The sequence below is a fragment of the Bactrocera oleae genome, chromosome 4 (assembly GCF_042242935.1).
Source record: "Bactrocera oleae isolate idBacOlea1 chromosome 4, idBacOlea1, whole genome shotgun sequence".
NCBI classification, from domain to species: Eukaryota; Metazoa; Arthropoda; class Insecta; order Diptera; family Tephritidae; genus Bactrocera; species Bactrocera oleae.
In genome coordinates, this window is record NC_091538.1 from 59,176,341 (window position 1) to 59,199,264 (window position 22,924).

At 36.4% G+C, this 22,924-nt stretch overlaps 1 protein-coding gene across 1 annotated transcript; it reads left to right on the forward strand.

Annotated features, from left to right (window-relative positions):
* Nucleotides 1-1,118: 1,118 nt before the first annotated feature.
* LOC106622231 (uncharacterized) lies at nucleotides 1,119-22,078 on the forward strand. The gene is made up of 8 exons (XM_014241340.3): nucleotides 1,119-2,279; nucleotides 2,481-2,646; nucleotides 15,802-16,155; nucleotides 16,270-16,377; nucleotides 18,720-18,875; nucleotides 18,955-19,059; nucleotides 20,174-20,311; nucleotides 20,386-22,078. Exons 1-8 carry the CDS (start codon nucleotides 1,380-1,382, stop codon nucleotides 21,225-21,227), a joined length of 2,769 nt encoding a protein of 922 aa, XP_014096815.3. The 5' UTR covers nucleotides 1,119-1,379; the 3' UTR covers nucleotides 21,228-22,078.
* Nucleotides 22,079-22,924: the final 846 nt, after the last annotated feature.

Below are 22,924 nucleotides of genomic sequence, written 5' to 3' on the forward strand. Positions count from 1 at the left end.
GATGAGAGTGAGACTGTTGGTCAGTTTTTAGAATCAGGTTGAATCGTTGCACAGGTGTTTTGAATTTCTGCAGAAGTGGCTCAAAAGTTTGCATTGAGTATTAAAAACTTTCAGGGAGAGCATAAATTGTTATATTTTTTTTTGTAATTACTCTCTACTAATCCTTATATCGGGCCGGGATGTGAGTAAAACTAATTTGAGTATTCTGAACTTAGCTTTACTGATAGCCTTGGTAGCCCTGACAAAGAAATAATTCGCTGTTCTATTTCAGTTGTGTAGTTAAATTTTCAACTTTTTCGCTCTAGGTTCTTAGTATTGTTAGTTCATTAAGTTACAATATTTACCTTTTTTATTTTTTTGTCGAATTTACCGTTATATCTAAAATAAATCTTGCCAGAAGTCGAGTTTGCTGAGCTAGAAATGATGCAGTCGCTTGGAGCCACACAAAAAATGGCTGGGCTGCAAAAGTACGTGTCCAAATTTCTTTGTAAAGATAAGGTAAATTGTATAATGTTTATCTTTTCTCGATAAATCATTTTGTAACCCACGACTAACGAGTGTCTGCTATAAAATATAGTTTCCTCAACCTCCGAATTATTATTATTTTTTATTACAATAGTTTTTTCGTTTTCTTAAAACAAATTTATTGTTTAAACCTAAATTTATTTCAAAATTAAAATTATGCGCCAGCATTTCTCAATGAGCGGTCATAACTTTCTTATGATACGTGCAGGGCTTCCCAAAGACTGCTTAATAATTGTGTAGATCAAACCATTTCAGCTACATGTCCGGTTTGCTTTAGAAGACAAGTCATACTTACTTATTCATTCTCGATACATCACCATAGGTCACCTTTATCTACATATATACATACATACTATATGTACGTAAGTACTTACAAAATTTTTATATAATTTTTATCGCCCTCACATTGGTTAGGGTAGTCCGCAAAGCCAGAATTGCCACTCAATAGCAGCTGTTGCCAGCAGTGCGCATGCCCACCAAATGTCGGTGTAGCGTACCAGCTGTTCGATATGCGCGCAGCAAGGTCGCCTTCGCCATCGTCATCGCCATTGCCATCGTACGCCAGCTCGCTGGCTTTTACGCTCGCTCGTAAGCATTGCAACAGTACAGATTTGCTCATTGACGTGTACGTACGGAATTGGAGTCTCGTGCAATAAGGTTGTGCGAACGCAACATTGGTTCGGTAGCGGCGATGTTCGGACGCGAATTGCTTTGTGCTAATTAACATTTTTGTTTATAAACAAACAAAACCAAACGCCGGGACGCCATATATAAGTGAATTACACCTATTCGCAGGCAGGTGCACCGAAAATAACTGTTTAGATTGCTAAATAAATAAAAATGCATATGCAATAATGGGCGGCAGCAGGAGTTACAGCGTGAGCAGTAATGGCAGCACGAGCAGCGTCGCCAGCAGCACCAGCGGAAATTATAGTGAATACAGCACCGGCGGCACTGAGGAGCGTTGCAAGGCGACAAAGTTAGTATACAGCCGAATCGCCAGTCAGCGTATAGCAACTGCCATAGGCGGGGCTGGCACAGGAGGCGGAGTAGGAGTAATGGCGCCACAGACCAACCCACCGCAGCAGCAGCAGCCGAAAGTACAACGGGCGCGGTCACAGCGTATTATGTGTCGCTGCTGCCTGTCGGAACAACTGATGGTGACGCGTCAGTCTTTGGGGTCGTGCTCCGAACAGGAGTTGGACGATGAGGAGGCCGCACACTTGGAGTTTGTGCCGTTGGACACCTTGGCTATGGTGGATTTGAGCGACGACAGGTTTACAGCTACGTCGTCGGTGGCCGCTGGTGATTCATACAAGCCAGCGTTGACCAGGACATCCCCGGCCAAAGGCAATAAAGTCAATAGTATGTCAACAGCAACACCAGCCAACAACAACAGCCGTACTGGCAGTAGTGGTAGTAGTAGTACTAGTAGTAAAAGCAGCACTCTGCTAGATTGTTTGAACGCATGTGCGCACATAGGCGCTTCACTGGCGGACAATGAACTGCCTCAGCACATCTGTCTTGACTGCTGCCACACGCTGGAGATGTGCTGCGAGTTCATACGTTGTGTACGGAATGCGGACAAAATTCTACGCAGACGTTGCGCGCTGCCAGTGAAACGGGTGCGACAACAGCACCAGCAACAACAACATTATTGGCAGCAACGCCAAGCAGCGGGCATGCCGGCTGCCAGCACTGACGTTTATGGTGAGGAGGGGCCGGCAGCGAAACGTAGGCGCCGTGGCGAAGAGGTGTGTCCGTGTGTATTGATATTGTATATGTACATACATATGTATGTGTGTGTGTGTGCGTACTCGCGTATTGTAATTGCAACAGAATTACTCGCTTTAAATATATCATTTGCTATTTTTGTTTTGCATTGTGTCTTACTATGAAGTTGTGTAAAGAATATTTTTAATTCAACGTGTGTAAAAAAATCTATTTTATAACAGAAAGTGCCGCAAGAACACCGCTTGAGTGTCGCTCGTGCCGGTGTCAGTGCAAAAAGCCTCGGCAACAACACGCCCAAGTCAATATCCTTGCTGAAGCCGGTGGCGACGTCGGCGTCGGCAGCACTGGCAGTGACGTTAACGCCAAAGTCGTCGTCTGTTGAGAGGGGTAAGTGCGTAAAACCAGCAATATAAATATGTATTACATAGCAAAGTGTTGTATTTGTATGTGTGTGTATGTGTGCCTTGCACGCCGCATGAGTCAGGCTGTGTCATTTGTTTTTGTTTACTTATCGTTTTTGTTTTCTTCGTATGCCTTTTAATCCACAATAAAGGCGAGTGAAAATGTCAGCTGTGTTAATGCAAGTGTTTTTTCGTAAAAGTTCTGTGGATTTTGTGATTTTGGAATTTCAATAAACTTAATTTAATGCAAAAATATTGTGTGCAACTAAGAAAATATACATTTTATAAGACTTTTAGGGAAGTGTGTGTCAATAAATAAAACATGCGTTGCTTATGCAGTGGAGTCGTTAGTGAAGTTGTTGAAGCAGTTGGAAAGCTCGTAAAATAAATGTGAAACATTACTATTTAACTTAAGGCTTTAATATGCCGGCTTTTTGCCGGCTGAAATGGTTTTTAGAATTAAATGTGAGTGAGTAAAAGTAAATAAAAAATTGTGGTGGTTTAGTGAAATTATGGAAATGCAAGCATATGTACATTGCCAGCTGGCATTGTTACTATGGTTGTATGTATGTATGTATGACCAGTATGTACTTTTATTTGATTATATGCTCTATTTTGTACGAAAATTTACACATGCATACATACACATATGTATACATTTATTTAATTTATTGCAATGCAATAATTTAAAGTAAATGTGAGTATGCACTTACATATGTAAGTAAGTATGTACGTATATATATTTAACTTGCATACATATATGTATGTATGTACATCTGGGTAAATAATAATACGTACGGGTATAAGCAGTTTTTTATCTTGATTTTGACTGGTCAGTTTGTATGACAGCTATATGCTATAGTAGCCCGATTTGAACAATATGTTTCTAGCGTGGCCTTGGACAATAATCTAAGCTCAATTTCGTGAAGATATTTTGTCAAATAAAAAAGTTTTCCAAACAAGAACTTAATTTTGTTCGGTCAGTTTGTATGGCAGCTACATATGTATATGCTATAGTACGATCTGAAAAATATATTCGGAAATTAATTGTTACCTTGAAGAATAATCTTTGTCAAAGGTATAAAAATGTATGGGTGAATTTATCAAAAATAAAACTACCTATGTATATAAGTATAAAATTGATTTACAATTTGAATGCGATTACAAAGATGAAGAGATAAATGTCTCTATGGAGATTTACAATAATAATTGTATGTATGTATCTAATAACGTATGAATGTATATACAAATTTAAGTATGTATATTTATATCGGCCGTACAAGGCCGTTCAAGACAGTTATGAGACCGGAACTGACACAAAAACATATGCAACGGCAAATGAATCGAAGAGTTTTTATGAATATAGTGATCTTTAGCAATATTTTTATATGTGTATTGATTTTTTTTTCATATTTAATGAATAAACGAGACTTACCTGGAATGTGAGTATTCCAACTGATCTAAAGAGCTTAAATTTGTCGCAATCTTTAAAAAATACTATTTTCCAGTTAGTAATAGACTATAATCTATATTCAAGAACAAAGTTTAACCAATAAGTTAATTTCAATATTAAACAGTTAAAATCGCTTGTTTTTTTTATTTTTTGTCCAGGTTTTGTGACTAGCAGGGTCTTAGATTTGATTCGGCTGCTCTAGTTAAACTTTACTCGAGTTAGTGGGCAAATTGTGGTTATTAACTATACTTGGTTTTGATCTAAAATTAAAATAACTTATTTGCTAATTGAGAACCAAGTTGCATATGCTTTGCACAATACTGTATATACGCTAAACTACAAAGCAGCAGCATTTCCCAAAAATATTTTGCGAATGTTAATATACAATAGAAGACATGCTATTAAAAATATTATATTATGGTCAATTAAAAAAAATTCCATTAATTTTCTAATCTGAAATTTTTATAAAACATCGTATTGAAAAATTTTAAATATTTCAAAAAAAAAGAATTTAAGATTTTGTAAATTTAGTGTTAAAGTTCCACATCAATTAATTTCTTAGATATTTAGGCTTGTCCAGTTTTTTCAAAAACCTTTTGTTTTTTTCGTTTAAAGTACACTTTAGGATTCTAAAAACATAATTCAATTGTTAGAATAGTGAAGAAAATGTTCACTTTCCAATTTGCGTCTTCTGTCCAAACGATGAAATTTGTAACGTGTTTTTCTAGAATTGTTCAGTCCAGTTAAAATTTTAAGCTTCACATTAGTATTATCTAGTGCATCGTACCAAATTATTTTGTTTGTTATTTTTTGCAATTTTTTTTAGAAAAAAATTTAACTTTTTTAGAAGTATTCCATTTTGCGAAAAATTGAAACCAAAAAAGTTATTCTTTACTTAGCACGTCTTATAAGATGAAGGTCTCATTTTTTACTCTGCTTTAGATAGCACAAGTTCTTATAATCAACATACCGTGGTGGTTCACTTGAAAAAGGTGATTCTAAAGAGCGTCCTCCTTTTTATGAAAATGTTAATATAAACATTTTTTTACACTAAAATATCATAAAGTTGAAAAAGCCTGAGAAAAGCCTTCGATTCCCCAAAGTTGGACCTAACCCCTTAAATCATCGATCACATGTTCTTACATTTTTACTTTCTTTGGGAATACCAAAGCTAATTTTCTATCTATCTGATAAAAAGCGCATTGAAGAGTCCTGCTCCAATTACATAAATGCATGCCAGAAGTGTTACATCCGGTTGTATGCATCATTGACTACTGGTAGCAACAAATAATTTTAAAGAATGGCTCAAGAAGTGATATGCCGCACTTAATTAATGAAATACTGGCTACTGGTTTAGCACAGTTCAATGATATTCTTTAGAGTTTGGTGGTGGTTGTTGTGTTCTCTTTAAAGCGCATTCAATTAGCCACCGTACAACAGCAACATTGTAGCAATTATTTTGTGTTTTCCTATACAATTAAGGCATTTAGGCATCCAAGCGTTCAGCAGCTCTAGTTTTTCATCAAAAAAACTTACCTTACTTTCTTACTCATTAGTCAATTTTGGAGGCATCATTATCACACTTCCCTTTCACTATGCGGTTTTTCTTTTCTCTACACTTTTTACTTAAAAGACTACGCTTTATTAAAGATGAAATTATGCTGCATACAGACAAGTAAATAAAAAATAAACGCTTCGCGATTTGCTTGCGTTCCGAGTGGGCTATTGCTACCTGCAGAGTGAATGTTCGATACAATGTGGCAACGGCGCATAGCGGCTCAGAAAGGTTCAGTTATGCAAATTGTATGGCAAGATAATGGCGAACAGCCAAAATGAATGAAAAGAAGTGTCAAACAAATGTTGTGAATTTAAATGAGTTAAGCACTTGCGAAAACTGAATTGAATAGCCATTCTAAAATTAAAGTCCATACAACTTTGCGAAATACAATTATTAAGGCAGGCATTTAGTAAGGGTGAAGTGTAGAGAAAAAAAAAACAAGAAAAAAGTTAACTTTGGCTGCTCGAAACATATAATACCCTTCACAGGTGCATTTCTTATAGCATAAAATGGTACAGAACTTTAACTTTATTTTGGTCGCTCAGTTTGTATGGCAGCTATATGCTATAGTGTTCCGATCTGAATAATTTCTTCGAATATTGTAGCGTTGTCTCGAATAACAATTTATGCCAAATTTCGTGAAGATATCTTGTAAAATAACAAAGTTTTCCATACAAGAACTTGATTTTGGTCGGTCAGTTTGTATGGCAGCCATATGCTATAATGGTCCGATCTGCATAATTCGTTCGGAGATTGTAGCTATGCTTTGCACATACCATTCCGCGGGGCATAGCTAAATCGACTCAACTCATCACGCTGATCATTTATATGTACATATTGTATATATGTATATTTTTATAGGCTTTCCGACGTTTCCTTCTGGGTGCTACAAACTTCGTGATTAATATTCTCTGTTAAGGTTTGTAATAAAATCACTAAAATATGATTCATGCATACATAAGAAATTCTAAAATAAGTACAAAAACTGCATAAAATATACATACTGTCAGCGTCAAAAGAAAGTGTACACCTTTTTCTCATACATTTCACTCTTTATTTCAATATAAAAATATTAAATTTTTTTCAAATCAATTATCATTTATAAATTATTTAATATTGTTCTTACAAAAACTTAACAGCAATCCAAAATAAAATCCACAAGTACAAAACAACACATACAAAACCAAATATATTCAATATTTCACGCGTCAAAACAAAGTGTACAGTTTAAGAAAAATTTAAAAATTCAAAAGCTAATACTTTGTTTGTCTTCCCTTTGCATGAATAACTGCTTCCAACCTCCTTGGCATTGATTCCACTTAGTTGGACACTACTTCCGGGGAAATTTTGGACCACTCCTCTTATAAAATGTCCTTCAGAGAATTTTTACTGGTTATGCTCCTTTTTCTTACTTTCCGGTCCAAATGTTCCCACAGATGCTCAATGGGGTTTAGGTCCGGTGATAGTGGGGGACTATCGAGCTATTTTGGTGTACGGTAAAGCAACCATTCCTTTATTATTCTTGCCGTATGCTTAGGATCGTTATCCTGTTGGAAGATCCAGGATTGATCTAAGCCCAATTTTTCAATACTGGGGAGCAAATTTTCTTTTAAAATGTTTAGATAATTTATTTAGTTCATTGTGCTATCAATCAGCACCAGCCTTTACACTCCACTTGCCGCCATACAACCCCAAACCATCACCGAACCCCCACCATGCTATACAGTGGATGTAATATTTTTCTGTTCAAACTCTTGATTTTTGTTTCTCCAAATTTTAGTACTTTTTTTCTTCCTGAAACCTTCGAACGTGCTTTCGTCAAAAAAAATTACGTTATTCCAGAACGATTTGTCCTTATTTTTATATTTTTCCGGAAATTGCAATCGTCGCTTTTGTTTCTGTGTAGAGATGTGTGGTTTTTTCCTCGGTACCCGGCCATAGAGACCATTGGCATGCAACGCTTGCCTGATCGTGCTGGCATTTACGTTCAGTCCGGATATTCTGGACATTTCCTCAGACAATTTTACGGCACTGACAGTTGGATCTATCTTTAGCTCTCCCAACTGATCGCATTTCTGTATCACTGAGCCTCTTTGGCCTACCCGAACGTGTCGGATCTTCAAATTCTCCAAACTTTTTTTGCTTTTCAATAATTTTTTTCACTGTGTTATGGCTTCTTCCAATTATCGAACCAATTTCGCGGAAAAATTTTCCGTCTTTCCTAAAATTGATCACTAATTTTCTTACATCCAATGAAGTTTGCTTACCCATTGTCAAATTGATGTCCTCTTGGCAAATTTCCAAACGCAAATAAAATTCTATCTACACAAGGATACTAAATAACATTAGAATGAAGCAATTACAAAGAAAGAACTATGGATAACGATATATTTTTTTGCGTAAAATAAGTATGCGAGGCCTATTACCGTAACTGTACACTTTGTTTTGACGCGTGAAATACTGAGAATATTTGATTTTGTTCGTATTGTTTTTGTATTTATGGATTTTTTTTGGATTGCTGTTAATTTTTTGTAAGAACAATATTTAATCATTCATAAATGATAATTTATTTGCAAATTTTTAGATATTTTTATACTGAGATAAAGACTGTATGAGAAAATGGTGTACACTTTCTTTTGACGCTGACAGTATGTGCTAAGTATGTATTTTTTTGCATTTATAATATATATTTTGCAATTCCAAAGGCGGTAATATTAACGTATGTATATCCATATAGCCACTACAAAAGAACTTCCTCTGCTGCCCACACAAGCAGCACGCCTGGAAACAACCGCCTAGCGGTGCTAAATTAAAAAATTTTTTTTCTCATTTGTGGACAAAAAAAATGCATTGATTAAATGCAATAACTATTACCTATATATGTGTTAGGTGATACATACTCGTATGCTTCTTTTCCACTGTGCTTATAAAAATGCTCGCGTAACATACATGTGTGCTTGTATGGGCAAATTAAAATAATTAGTGTTATTTCTTATTTCATTTACATGCCTATTTTGGTGTCTTAAGACATTACGTTTGTGCAGAAAATAAATAAGTAAATTGCGCAAAGTGTGATAAGACATATTTGCTACTTTTTGCTAGGGTGTGCCAATTTTTTCTGGAAAATTATTTTACACAAATTCTATAGAATAAATGAAATGGAGGCAAAGTGAGCACGAGTAAAGGTAACCAAAGGAATCAGTTGAGGGTATGAACCGATTAGCCCTAAATACGGGTATTTACTGTAAAAAGAGATTCGGTAGGAATGTTGAAGCAAATATTCCCACTATGTTACTAATATGTTTTTAAAAAGTCAATCGAAAATGAAAAAATGAGATAAAAATAATTATACAGAATTTATGAGACCTAGAAGTAGGTAAAGATGGTTTTCAACAGTTATCCTCATCAACCGAAATTGCGGGTAGGCAATCGGAATGACCTAAGTCCCCATTTCAGCTATACCATCCGATCAAATTTAACCCGGACTGGACCATTTTAACTGGGCTTGCAAACTGCATCAATAACATTTGTATCAAACCACGTGAAAATGTTTTTTTTTTGGTCAGTCAGGGTCAAAATTGATAAGATGATATGATAACATAAGGTGGTGTGTGTAATTCAAAGTTTTTCTAAACTCTTGCCAAGATAGATATAAATAAATAGCTCATAATTTAGTAAAAAGCAATCTAGAAGAATTAATTTATCTTGTAGAAATTAAGAAGATAAAAGTTATCACCCTAATCTTTTGCATATTATAGCAAGTAAAACAAAAGTAGTGTGTATTTCAAAATAATGAAATGACCAGGTATATACGTATGTATCTATGTGTGTGTATGTTTGTCTATATATTATTTGCGTTTAGCATTCTACAGCTGAGCTCATAGACAACAATGCCGTTAATTAATTTTGAAGCATAATAGTTTTGAGTGGGTGTTGAGTATTAAAAACTCTAATGTCAACATGGCAGCCTACGTTGTAGCCGGACTCGATAACGGGGAAGCCTACGCTGTCTGTTTTACTGTCTGCCATAAATAAACACACAAGCATATGCAAAAAAAAAACAACATACATATGAAGAAATGTAATTACTCGCGACTTAAAAGTGGTAAACACAATTGAGCGATCGGCCTTAAAATGGGAGTTGAAGTCTTGATAGCAGTTTGGCTGCCATACAAACACATATGTACATACTCAGAAGCATATAAAGATAATTTACCCACGCAAGTAACGCGGCGCGACCATATGCATGTACTTGTTTGTTGATCTCAGTTATTTACTTGTTTTATTGATTTATTTCATTTCATTTGTTTATTTTCCGTTTTCATGACCAAAAATTTCGATTTCATTTGCTTGAAAGTGAAAAAGTCAAATATTAAAAAAAATAAAAAAAAAACAAAAACAAAACGTTAACTTCTTCGTTGCACCGCAGCTATAATACCCTTCAGGTTTAGGGTGCTTTCGACAACACGTCTCACGAGAGCGTGTCAAGAGCACTGGAAAAAAGGAGTGTGGCAGCACCAGTGCGCAGATGGATTGAAGCCGTACTGCGCACTAGGGTGGCGGAAGCCGCAGTAGGCGAAACTAAAATTCGTCTGGGTACAACAAGAGGTTGCCCACAGGGCGGAGTGCTATCCCCCCTACTTTGGAGCCTAGTTGTAGACGACCTCCTTGAGCGGCTGACTAGCAATGGAATCCGCTGTCAGGGATATGCGGATGACATTGTTATCTTAGCTAGGGGAAAATTTGAAGACACACTCTGCGATATCGTTCAGAGGGGATTGGGACTGGCAAAGGGGTGGTGTAGGGGGGTTGGCTTAAATATCAACCCCGCTAAAACTACAATCATTCCCTTCACCAGACGGAGGTCACTGCCGGGCCTCAGGAATATATCCCTGGACGGCAGAGTGGTTGAGATGTCCAGCACGGTCAAGTATCTGGGACTCACGCTGGATTCCACACTGCGATGGAATCAGCACGTGGACCAGACCCTAACCAAAGCTACAAAAGCACTCATGGTGTGCAACCGACTTGCTGGAAAATCCTGGGGGTGCTCCCCAAGGACTATCAGGTGGATGTACACCATGATTGTGAGACCGATTATCACGTATGGAGCGGTATCGTGGGGTTCGAAAGCATCGCAGACTTCGGTAGGACTTAAACTGTCGAAGCTGCAAAGACTTGCCTGCATCTGCGCGTCGGGAGCAATGCGAACGTGTCCGACCGCAGCACTAGAGGTCATGCTAGAACTTTCACCGCTACACCTGGTAATCAAACAGACAGCCAAACGAACTCTGCTCCAAATGACAGCAGAGGGAGCTGGCAAAGGGAAGGTAATCTCATCCCAGCAGATGAAAGAGCTAAGTGAGGAAATACCACTAGCCCTTCTCCCAAGGGATAGCATTACCAAAGTAGTAAACTTCAGCAGGAAGTTCCAAGTAACCCTTGGCAGCAAATCTGAGTGGAAGGACTCTGCACTAGACCAGCTGCTAAAGGGTTGCACCATCAAGTGGTACACCGACGGGTCGAAAACGGAGGAAGGGATTGGTGCAGGGGTCGCTGGGCCAAGCACCAAACTCTCCATTCCCATGGGAAGTTTCCCTAGCATATTCCAAGCCGAGGTCTATGCTATAAGTCGGTGTGTAGGAATAAATCTCCAGCGCAACTATCGCAATAAAAGTATCGCTATACTCAGCGATAGTCAGTCGGCACTAAGAGCGATCAATGCCTATGAGGTCAGATCTCTCCTAGTGATGGAGTGCATAGAACGGCTGAACAGCCTATCTGAGCACAACCGAGTGCACCTTATTTGGGTGCCCGGCCACAGGGGTATAGCTGGGAACGAACTAGCCGACGAGTTAGCTCGCTCTGCAGCCTCTACAAGAATGGTAGGGCCGGAACCATACTTAGCGGTTGGTCCACATACCATCAAAGAGTTCCTCCGCAGGGAGGAAAGATCAGACAGGGAGATACACTGGCAACAACTCCAGGGCATGCACCATGCCAGACTGCTAATGGGGGGTTACGACCTCAAGCGGTTCAATGCCATAATTAATCTCCCAAGAAACAAATTCCGGCTACTGGTAGCGTTCTACACCGGCCACTGCAGGCTCAAGAAGCATCTCTTTAACATGGGCATAGCCTCTTCTGCAAACTGCCGGTTCTGCGACATAGAGCCGGAAACCCCCGAACATCTGCTGATGAACTGCACAGCAGTCTGCAGACGCAGAATCAAGGCCCTGGGATCCATGTTTCCACACAGGGATTGTATCGCCTCACTAGCACCCAGCAGAATTTTGGAATTTATCAATATGCTGGGCCTAGATGACACGATATGACTTAGGGGAGGGCACAATAGACCGTAGGTCGCGGTGCATACCTCAAAATTAATCAATCAATACCCTTCACAAATTAAAAAGTTTTCATACAAGGAGATGATTTTGAACGTTCAGTTTGTAAGGCAGCTATATGATATAGTGGTGCGATATGAGCGGTTCCGACAAATGAGAAGCTTCTTGGAAATGTGTATGTGCACAATTTTAGATCGATATCTGAAAAACTGAGGGACTAGTTCGCGTATATAGAGACAGACGGACATAGCTAAACCGACTCAGCTCGTCCTGCTGATCATTTATATATATTTGTATATATACATATTTGCTTCTAGGTGTTACAAACTTCATGCAAACCTGTTTAGGGTATAATAAATTTTATAATATGTGTGTGAAATTTTGCAACAATACTAAAAGAACACTCTAAATTCCTTCTTCGCTGCATTCTCCACTGAAATTGCTGATAAAAATGTGCCGGACAACACCAATCAATGCACTCGAATGCCATTTCTAATGCATAAGCTTACAATACAATTCAAAAAGTGTATATCGCATGTATATAATATATAATCGTAGTATGTACTGGTACATATGTACGTATGTATTGTATATGCCCACATTCAAGTACAATTGCAGCATATTTGCTCTGCATTCCGATAAAGCAACAAATCCAGATTTGAAAACAAACGTCTGCACACTCAAGGCAACACAAATTGTACTTCATATGGCATCATGCTTGAAATAAATTAAACCATTTATTCAAAAAGTCAGCTACCGCACACAATTTCACTTATAAATATTTATCTGCCAACCCACTAGACTCTAGTGTACCCTAGACGAAATCTACAAAAATAAATTTATTTTTATATACTCCTTTTATAACCATATCTAAGCTTTGCTACAACAACAATAGCAATAAAAAATGATTATTAGTGTAAATAGTGATTCACAGTTCAACAACGAAATCCATTCATATTAATTAATTTGTCTCTCTTCCCTCCAAACGATATTTTATTCATCATGCTTGCTTTGATACCGTTATTTATGCATTTTTGTATATTTACATACATACATACATACATGTATATCGTTCGTTTGTTGTCAATTAATTAATTACTGCTGTTGATCTACTTATGTGCTTCTTTGCAGTTTTATCAAAAATATTCTTCTATGAAATTGAGCTGAATAGAATATCTCACACATGCAGCTTTTTCTTATCGAAAAATATTGTATATTTGGTGGCATATTTCAACAACTCTCAATTTGTGCTCTAATATCTCAAATTAATCGACTATTAAAAAGCAGGCTCGATACACTACGCTATTCTTTCGAATAATTTTTTTTTAAGAATCATAAGGCAAAAGTTCATATCTTTTCAAAGAAAAGCATTTTTTTAATTGTTTATTTTTTATATTTTTATTTTGTTTAACATACATACTCGTATGTACTTGTCACCGAGCTATATTTAGCGATGTTTGAGGTTTGAGAACATGTTGGGAGTCAGTATCTAAAAATTCTGCGTACTCAAAAAAATTCGTAGCCCAATGTTTCAGCTTTTCAGTGATCAAATCAATTTTTCGACCTTATAATTCTAATTTTTTGTGGATTTCTTTAATGCTTCGCCATAAAATTCTATTTTTTTTTAACTTACTGGCTTATGTTCTAGGAAGGAAATGAAATTTAAACAAGAAAAAACAAACGGTTGCAGCGAAGCAATAATAACTTTCACGAATGCTTTTTGTATGGCATAAATATATAGGGTATAAAAAGATGTTTATCTTGATTTTGATCGGTCAGTGAAAATTGCAGATATATGCTATAGTGATCCAGTTTAATAAATTTTTCGGAGATTGTAGCGATGTCTAAGGTCGTAATCTAAATAAATTTCGTGACGATAACTTGTCAAATAAAAAGATTTTTCATACATAGACTTGAGTTTGATGGGCAAGTTTGTATGTTAGCTATATGCTATAGTTGTCCGAGCTGAAATTTTTTTTTCGATTGTAGCAATGCCTTGGATAATTTCTATGGCAAATTTCTTGAATATACCTGAGGGACTAGTTCGCGTTTATACAGACGGACATAGTTAAATCAACTCAGATCATCATGTTGATCATTTATAAATTTACTGACGTTTCTTTTTGGAAGTTGGATCGTTGCAAACTTAATATACCCTGCTCAGGGTATAAAAACGATACTTATAAACTTTTTTTTTTTTAATATTTGTATGTTAATAAACATTGTAATTGTCAATAGATATTCAGATGTTCTATTGAATATAATAAATATTATATTAAATAAGAAATTTTCGCCCAAACTTATGTGCGACGTAGAATTCCAATATTACGTTTTACAATTCAAAGTTCGATCACCATCAAGTCAAACAATTCCTGAAAATTGTATGTCTGACTTTTTCGGTGTTATGGAAGCAATATTTCGTCGATCTTGATTTCTCATATGAAATATAATATTATATTCATAAAAGCTTGAAATCTTGAGTTGAACTGAAACCGGAACTAATACAGATTCGGTCAATAAAGTTCTCAACAAATATGTGGATTGGATACGTATCTGAACAATTAAATAAAAAAGTAGTAGTTAACGGATATCATTACTTTCTGGTACCGAATGACAACATTCTAAGAAAAGCATTGCCATTTATATTGACCAATATGTAAATACATGACAAAGTCAAGGAAGGGTTTGGTATCAAATAAAAGTATGGTAATTATCAAGTGCTGTTACTTAATTTTATCAATATACGTCCGCGGTCCGATAACTGTTTAGCCGCACCGTCAAATTTGCGCGACAATCACAAGAAAAATGTACTAAATTCTCTAAGACTTCTGATGCGCTGAAAACGGTTCCCATATAGGGTAACTTGACAAAAGATATCTCAAATGACAACGTGGGTTATATCATTCATAAAATATTAGACATGAAAAAGCTATCGACCACACCACTTAACAGAAGTTTTTGCCTAATTTTATGACGGATGACGAAATGTGGTCGAAACAGTGCACTACACCGGCGAACCTGCTATTAAGAAGGCGAAAACTGTCCTATTGACCGGAAAAGTGATGGTCTATTGGGACAAAATAAACGGTTCTATTGGGCGATGAAAAAAATGCTCTTTTACCACGATAATGCACCGGCCACACGACCTGTTATCCCATAAACCATATTCTGCAGATGCACCTTCTTTTTGTCTTCAAATTAGAAAAAGTTGTTTACTAATTGCCAGTGCATTAGAGTCAGAAAGAAGCTTAAACTCGGTATGCGCTAATTAAAAAAAAAAAAATCGGACTTTATGCATTTGTGCCTTGACTGTAAAAACACTGAGACTATTTATTAAAATAACTATAATATATTGGTTTATAGTAAGAGATGCAGGTCTAGCAAATTCTTTCTTCCGCTCCATAAGCGCGATAATCACGAGCAAAGAGGATTGAGGTGCTCGTCGACAATTATTTCACTAAAGCTTTGTTTGCACAGTTTTAATGCACTTGGACTTATACTGATTAACTTGCACGAAATGGAATTATGAGTACATAGCGATTATTTACAAAGTCATTTCCTTTTGCAACATTTTCCGCTTAAGTAATTGGCAGCTTTGATAATCAAATATAAATTGTTTTATACTTGTATGCATATTAAATTATTTGTTGAATATGCTGAATACAGAAATATATACATATATATTCGTACTTATATGTAGACCGACTTCATTTCAACCCACTTCAATTATGAACATGCGATGACCTAACAACCTCAATTTGCTTTTCTTTCTTGCAATTTCAGATGAATTACTGGACATTAGCAAAGCATTGGACGGCGTGGAGAGCAGCTTTGTGCGCTCATTTGACAGTGGCATTGAAGTTGACGAAGACTTGTGTTCCGTCAAATCGAGCGATTGCAGCGCGAATGAGTATCCGTTACGCTGCCATTTGGCGAAGTATGAAGGCTACACTTATGTGGTCGCCGAAACGCTTTCACATGATCTCGAACGTTTCCATCGAAGTGGCCGACAGCAGGCGTCTGCTGGAGGCGGTGCTGCTGCTGCCACCACACCGTCAGCAACTTACAAATGCGGTTTCTGCATATTTGAGTGCAGCGTGCGACAGGAGTTGAACAAACACTTGCAAATACATTTGGGTGAGCTGCTGGCGCATAGTTTCGCTTCAATCTACATAAATGAATGCATTCACTTCAATAATATTTGTTTTTGTATTTGCTTTTTGTTTTGTTTTGCTTTTTATTTGCAAACAGGCCCGCCACAGCACAGCTGCCGCAAGTGCAATTTCGTTGGACACTTCAAGTTTCTACTGGCGCAGCATATGCGTAATGTACACCACTGCGCTTTGGAGGGTCAAGAAGGTAGGAAACACTTTCTAGTCACAGCATATAAAGCAGAAGCGCGTAATCGCTATAAATAAGTGATATTGCTTAAATACTAACACTTTGGGAGCACCACTTTTTTTATACCATCGCATTGTGTTGCAAAGTGTATAATTGTTTTGTGCATCTAACGGTTAGTTGCCATGTGATAAATTAATCGAGAAAGATGCAGAGTTATGTACATATATCGGAATTATTAGAGAGATGATGCAAATTGAATTCCGGATGTCTGTCTGTGCCACCATCTATTTCTGGAAACGATAACTTGAGAAAAAATTTAGACAGCTTGACAAAATCTAAATCGGGTTATTGCCACACCTACAAAATTCCATTAACTAAAAAATGAAGCACTAAAAGTCTAAGTCAAGTTAAAAACTAAGTCATAAATTAAACGAAATTAGAATAAATTCATATGGTGGCATGGTGGCATTTGTGGTTAATAAGTAATGAATAAGTAGGCATGGATCCGCCTCAAGTTGGTTTATTAAACACTTCTCTCAAACGATGGGGCTTTCACCGCCCAGTTTTAGGTGAAATATTATGCCTCCGCCCCCACTCGATCAATTTCAATCCAACTTGGAGCATATTCGTTTGACATTTTTATGTTACATAAGTCGGTTTACAAGCACACATACTTGCCAGGTTGTTTTTTTTAGATACGTGGTCTTCAAAAAGAAATAAAACGCATATCATTTAATTCTATGTACAAGAATTTAGCTTTGTTCTAAAGACAGAGATTTGCCATTTTGTTTTAAAACTTATTTCGGGCAAGTGCTGCGGCTGGCTCGAGTAAATTGCAGTCGAGAGGTCCCAGTTGCGCCATTAAACGACTCTGTTGGGCGATTATGACGATCGATTATTGGATGCAACGCGCGAACCGAACCATTATTTTGCAAATAAATTTGCACGATTTGCCAACGTTGTTCCGGAGTAGGTCTGTTCATTATGAAATGGCAAAGTAAACCACAGGTATGAAAAAACACCTTGGTACTACAGGTTTAAGTTCTTTCACTTTACAATACAAGTATATTAATCAAACATCTATGAAGATATCGTTAAACTATTAATGCTTTTTAAGGAGTGCCAAATCACATCTAAAAATATTCGAAATCAAACTATATATTTGAAGCCCCCAAATACCGAATATGAGTACCTCCGATCGAAAATATCGGTTTATCTGCAAGATATCTTAATGCAAGTAATGTCCGTTTTACTTCTTAATACTAAGAGCTGTTGTTAAAATTGAATAAAACTGGTTCAGTACTTTCCCTAGTTCTCAAATACCTAATATAATGATTCTCGAAGCTCTGACTGTTTTTATACCGATCCATAGCTTTTAGTACTTCTTATAAAACGCATAATGCTTCAAACAGTCACCGACACAAAACCGTGGACCGCTGATCAGCTGATACGACCTATCTCATGAGAGCGCAATGTAAATGAACACTCACCACCGTTTCTACCGTCCGCTTCTACCGACCGTACGGTAGAATATCCGCGAAAATTGGATCCTTTCCGTAGAAGCGAGTGAGTTGAGAGTGAGAGAGCAATCTTTTGCAACGCAGGGTTGCCAGTCTCGATATTTTGTAGTAATTAAAAAATAAACTTGAATATATTTGAAATATTTTTAAAATAACTCAAAATCACAGTCGAATACATTTATTAATAAATAGTTAGACTATTTTTAATAGTTGGATTTTAGTTTTGAGCTTTTACATTATGAAAAATTATAACTAAAAAACTAAATTTGTGAAAAACCGTGTATACAACAACAATGGCAACATTGGAGAACAACTGATTTCTGCGTTGCAACTAAGGGCATAACTTTTGACAAATTTGGTTTGATGCGGGCGGTAAGTACGGAAGGGAGGAATGTCGGTGACTGTTTGAAGCATAAGCGTATTTTCTTTCTCCCGAGCTAACTCTACAACACTTTTCACAATTTTTGAGCTAAATAATAATATCTAATATCTGGGTTTCGTCGCACAAAGTCCTTCCTTATTAATTTTTTTATATAGCGTAAGTGGTAAAAATTTGAGGGAGTCTTATCAGCTGATAGGGTTTCTTGAACTGTGTCACCACAAAAAAAAAATGTATGAATAATTTTTACAAAGAATATACATACATATATTGTATCTATGTAAAAGATGTTTATTTATGTATGTATTTGTTTTCTTATCATAATTCATAAAAATTTGTTTACTACAGAAGTCGCGAGTACATACTCGTATGTACATATGTATCCATGCGTATTTATGTTATGCATATATATAATATTTTGACGTCATTTCTTTATTTGATTAATGTTTTTGTTATTGTAGTCAGTCAAAAAAGTGCCGAACGGGTTGGCGGCGATATCGCGCGCGGTTACCAAGGAGTCGGCGCGGCAGCGGAGAGCCCCAAATATCATTGCCATTTATGTGCAGAATGTTTTGTCAATTATGATGGCTTGCAACAGCATCGAAAATCGCACAAAGGTGTGTCATTGTAGCAAATACACGCTTCATAAATAATTTGATATCGATTGCTTTTTACTTTACTAATTATCTTTTCTAGTTTTTTGCAAATGCACCATGTGTACGTTTAAGAGTTCGACGCGTGAAAATGTTTTGGAGCATATGGCCAAAGAGCACAAGGTACTGGTGGAACGGCGCTTAAGCGGTGAGTAAGTGAGGTGTGCTCTGTTATTCATTGTAACGGTAAGAAATGAAGCGTAATTGCTTCCCGCATTCCGCATTCCCGCATCATTTCGGCGACAGCATACAGAAAACTGTTAGGAATGTTATCCGGCTGCTCATTTATATTGAGTATACTCATTTCACACAGCTTTGGGGTGCTATTAACGGCTCAGTTGCATATGAGAATACTACGGCTTGGTACTCAGCGAGGTTAAACCTTAAATTTAGTTTGTGATAATACTGTAGGATCGCAATGGGGTTCTAAAATGTGGTTGAAGCGCTTAAAAGACATTCCCTAGTCGAGCTCTGCTTTATTTTCACCTTATAACAGAATGTAAAAAGCAAGTTGATAAATATCTTCTTTTTTTTACAATATTTAGACAAATAGGACATATATAAGGACATGGTTTACAGGCACGCTCCCCACATCTTACTACGATCATTTTTGTCATAAAAAAAGCAAATAAGTTATTTATTAGAGAAAATATGAAATTTTAATTTAAAGTTTCAACTTGTCGAAGTAAGGAAGCTAAGTTCGGGCGTAACCAAACATTTTATACTCTCGCAACTTGCAAGGATCAAAGTCGAGGGAAATATCTTTCCGAATTTCGAAAGTCCAGAGTTATGTGATTTCACCTAATTGTGGGCGGTGCAATCGTCAATTTTGACACCGGCGCCTATAACGCCGAGTGTACAATTTTATTTCTCTGGTGCATTTAGTTATAGATTTATAGCACTTTTAGCAGCCTTGAATCGTATTGTGATTATGTGCTTAGTTTTGGCACTTTATATGTTTTCAATTAATGGGGTTTGTAGGCGTGGCAATGGTCCGGTTCTGCCCATCTGCAATACCAAACCTCCTTGGGTGTAGGAAGTCTCATGTTTACTAAAGTTATCACTTGATCATTAACATATATACACATATATAACTCCACATCTTACTCGATTTTTAGGTGATACAAATAACCGTTAGGTGAACAAAACTATTATACTCTTGAGCAACATGTTGCAAGAGTATTTTAATATTAATGAGGGACACAGATGTATTCTATGTGTATTTAAATATTCAATGCTACCTTTTTGTATATCTCTTTCAGTGAAATATATACCACTCCAACGAATCAACGCTCAACAAATGCAAGAGCTTACGCCCACAAAAAATGCTAGCGCTGCCACGGAATCGAAATTCATACCAAAGGGCAATAAATACCGCAAACATTTGTGCCAATTTTGTGGTTAGTACATAAGCTTACCCGTTATTTTTCTTTAAACATCAAACATTTATAAAATAATAATATTTTTATTTTAGGTAAGTGCTTTGACCGACGCTTCCATTTGCTCAAGCACGAGTATGGCGTACATCGCATCGAAATCGAACAGACGAATAACGACGTCGATGTCGTCATCCGCACCAAATTACCCAGCTACGGTGCTGGTGGCAACTCTACCAAGCACACGAAGCTCAAGTATTTGCGGCAACGCAACGCCGTACAGGCGGCACGTCAACAACGTTACATCGAGGATCTCGCGCTGCTGGACGATCAGCAGCTAGGACAGGATATTAGCAATAAATTTCAATGTGAAATATGCATGGCAGTATTTATGTTTAATTTCGAATTGAAATATCACATGCGCACACATAAAACCAACACACACACACAGACCACGGTGGGTCGGGAGTTAGCTGATAAGCACACTGCAACGCCTCCACCATCATTATCAACTGCCGCTGTAGCTGCAGCCGCCGCCGTTATTGTACAACCGGAGTCGAAACTATCGAACGCAACTGTCAAGGAATGTTCAGAGATAACAGTGGAAAATCGGGATACTGCTGACAACGGAGAGTGCGATGCGGAAAGTGATGACGATGACGATGGTGAAGGAGAAGGTGTTTGTGACGTAGACGAAGAGAATTTAAACTTTACGCCTGATAGCTCGCATAATATCGACGCCGCTTTGAATGGCTTGTCCGATGGCGTAGATTTGGATTTGATGACATTGGTGGCGTCACAAACGTCACCGCTGGATTCGCTGGATGCGAGTCCGGCCAGCAGCAATAATAGTTTCGATATTAACTATGATGATCAATTGTATTTGAATGATTTCGATTTGGGCCTGCTGGACTGCAGTGGCGTGTTGGCCGGATTTTAAACGCTCTGAAATTCGTTTTTAAATTGTAGTGTATTTGTTTTTGTTTCAAATTATAATTTCGCTTGTTTTGAACGAGTTGGAGCTTAAAACCAGAAAATTTATATCTACACACATACAAACAAATACAGCAACACAGACCTAAATACACACAAATTCGAGGAGAATAAAAGTCAGAGACTGAGTCAAGTGAAAAGCAATACAAAGGCAATTGTTGCAATATTTTTTCAGTAAACTGTAAACGCATAACGTAAATTTACACAAAGCCATCTACGCATATGTTTGTTATAATATCATATATTTAAAAAAAATTAAAATATATCAGCAAGCAAGTTTCAAGCACAAATATAAAAAAGTAGCAAAAATTTTAACTTGAAACTCTCCGCAATCTTACTCAAGCATTTTTTTTATAAATCAACAATGGTTTTTAACGTTTTACTCACAAATTTGCAGTGTTTTTTTAACTTATTTGTAAGCATTACTAATTTATGCAAATCAATTGCAATTAATACATTTGTCTGCCACTGTATACTTGCTAATTAACTTTTTTAATTCCTAAATTATTTATTTACTTTTTACTTAGTATTTTATTGCTAAATTTTTCTAAGTTTTAAGTATTATTTTTGTTTACGTTCTTCTCCTGTATTACCATATGTTATTTATTTTACATAAAAGAAAAATAATAATAGGTATCATTAAAATTTTGTACAACGTACTTTTCAATATTGCATTTCATATATTTATGTACATGTGTATTACTATCCATTTATTTTTATAAGTACTACCCGCAATTAATCAAAGAACTAATGATGAAATCATTTCGAAAAATTAAATAGCATTCATAACCAAAGAAATACTTGTTTTATTCACGAGGTAAAAAAGTATTTTGGTGAAATTTTTCGCAATCTATAGTTATCGACGTTACCATCTTATCTATTTGACCAGATTTAACAAAAAAACTATATTTTTACATATTGTAATACAAATCGTTATTATCACCTTCAAAATAGACGTCAGCGCCAATGGAAAAAAAATCTTGAAAGCACAAAGTAGAAGGGTGTGATCACAAGAAACCCATATTAGATAAAGGGAGCGATTTAATGATTAAAAACTTACTAGAATATTCTTAGCTTACTCTTCCACGTGCTTCAAAACTTAATTATTTTAATTAAATGGTTTTTTTGGCAAGACGGGTTTCGATAAAATTACTTAAGAAGGGAAGTGGTTAAATACGTTTTTTTTTTATACTGTCTTAATTGATAGCTAAATGCTCTAAAAAATTATTGCAAAATATCTAAAGCCGATTTTAAAAATTGTGAAAGATATGCTGTCACTTTAAAGGGTGTTTGTTTGACACCATGTTTTTCAAATTGACGTTAGAAATTACGGAAAGAGTAGTTCTTAGAGGGCATAACAAAAAACTTTTAATTGCGGAATAATCAATTTTTTTTTTAAAAGCCAATTATTTTAAGTCTCATTTTCATAGTTAATGTTTGAACTTCTCGAAATTTAAGAAAATTCTCTCGAGTGGAATAATGTTTGATTTTATGATTTCAGATAAAAATTGCGGTCGTGATCTTTAGAGCTAATTCTGATGTCAGCGGTGACACGACTTTCAGCACCACCAACAGTCAATTATTTTTTGTTTCACATTGTAAATGTCTATTTTTAATTCTTTAAGCATACATATGTATTTACAT

What these genes read in the sequence shown, in the direction of transcription:
- LOC106622231 (XM_014241340.3), top strand. Translation starts at nt 1,380, where the DNA reads ATGGGCGGCAGCAGGAGTTACAGCGTGAGCAGTAATGGCAGCACGAGC. An exon ending in GGTGGAACGGCGCTTAAGCG is followed by an intron (nt 19,060 to 20,173) that starts GTGAGTAAGTGA and finishes TATCTCTTTCAG; the next exon opens with TGAAATATATACCACTCCAA. An exon ending in ACATTTGTGCCAATTTTGTG is followed by an intron (nt 20,312 to 20,385) that starts GTTAGTACATAA and finishes TTTTTATTTTAG; the next exon opens with GTAAGTGCTTTGACCGACGC.